The sequence below is a fragment of the Myotis davidii genome, unplaced genomic scaffold (genome assembly GCF_000327345.1).
Source record: "Myotis davidii unplaced genomic scaffold, ASM32734v1 scaffold745, whole genome shotgun sequence".
NCBI lineage: Eukaryota > Metazoa > Chordata > Mammalia > Chiroptera > Vespertilionidae > Myotis > Myotis davidii.
In genome coordinates, this window is record NW_006297146.1 from 173,524 (window position 1) to 173,962 (window position 439).

The following is a 439-nucleotide window of genomic DNA, read 5'->3' on the forward strand; positions in this document are numbered from 1 at the left end:
ATTGAACATGTCCAAGGTCACCCTGGCTCTAAGAATCAAATTCAGGATTTATACCTGAGTAGTCTGGCTCCAGAGCTGAGTGTTCAACTTCTATACAAAGTACCATGCCATACTCAAACTTAAAAAAATAGATGCAGAGACATAAAAGCATAGAACAGACTGAGGAATCTCAGAGAGAAGGGGGGGGTGGGGCTGGAGTAGGGGCTTGAGAGAGAGAGAGAGAGAGAGAGAGAGAGAGAGAGGACATCAACTCACCACTGGGAGGTCCCGTTGTTGTTGAAGTCTCTGTGAACAGAAGTGGGGAGGGCAACTCATTGCCTGCTGTATCCCCCACCCTGCTGTGTCCCCACCTTGAACTGCCCCTGACCCTGCTGTATCCCTCCACTCTGCTGTTCCCCCACCCTGCTCTGACCCACACTCTGCTGTGCCCCACCCTGCC

The 439-nt window shown here is 51.7% G+C and overlaps 1 protein-coding gene across 1 annotated transcript in view; it reads right to left on the minus strand.

The window, feature by feature from the left end:
- ADCY5 (adenylate cyclase 5) overlaps positions 1-439 on the minus strand; it is a gene marked incomplete at its 5' end in the record, with an annotated part of 169,859 nt that overhangs the window by 32,492 nt on the left and 136,928 nt on the right. The window contains one exon of the mRNA XM_006772897.2: positions 256-285. Within this exon, the coding sequence (XP_006772960.1) occupies positions 256-285 (30 nt within the window). The remainder of the gene's footprint in view (positions 1-255; positions 286-439) is intronic.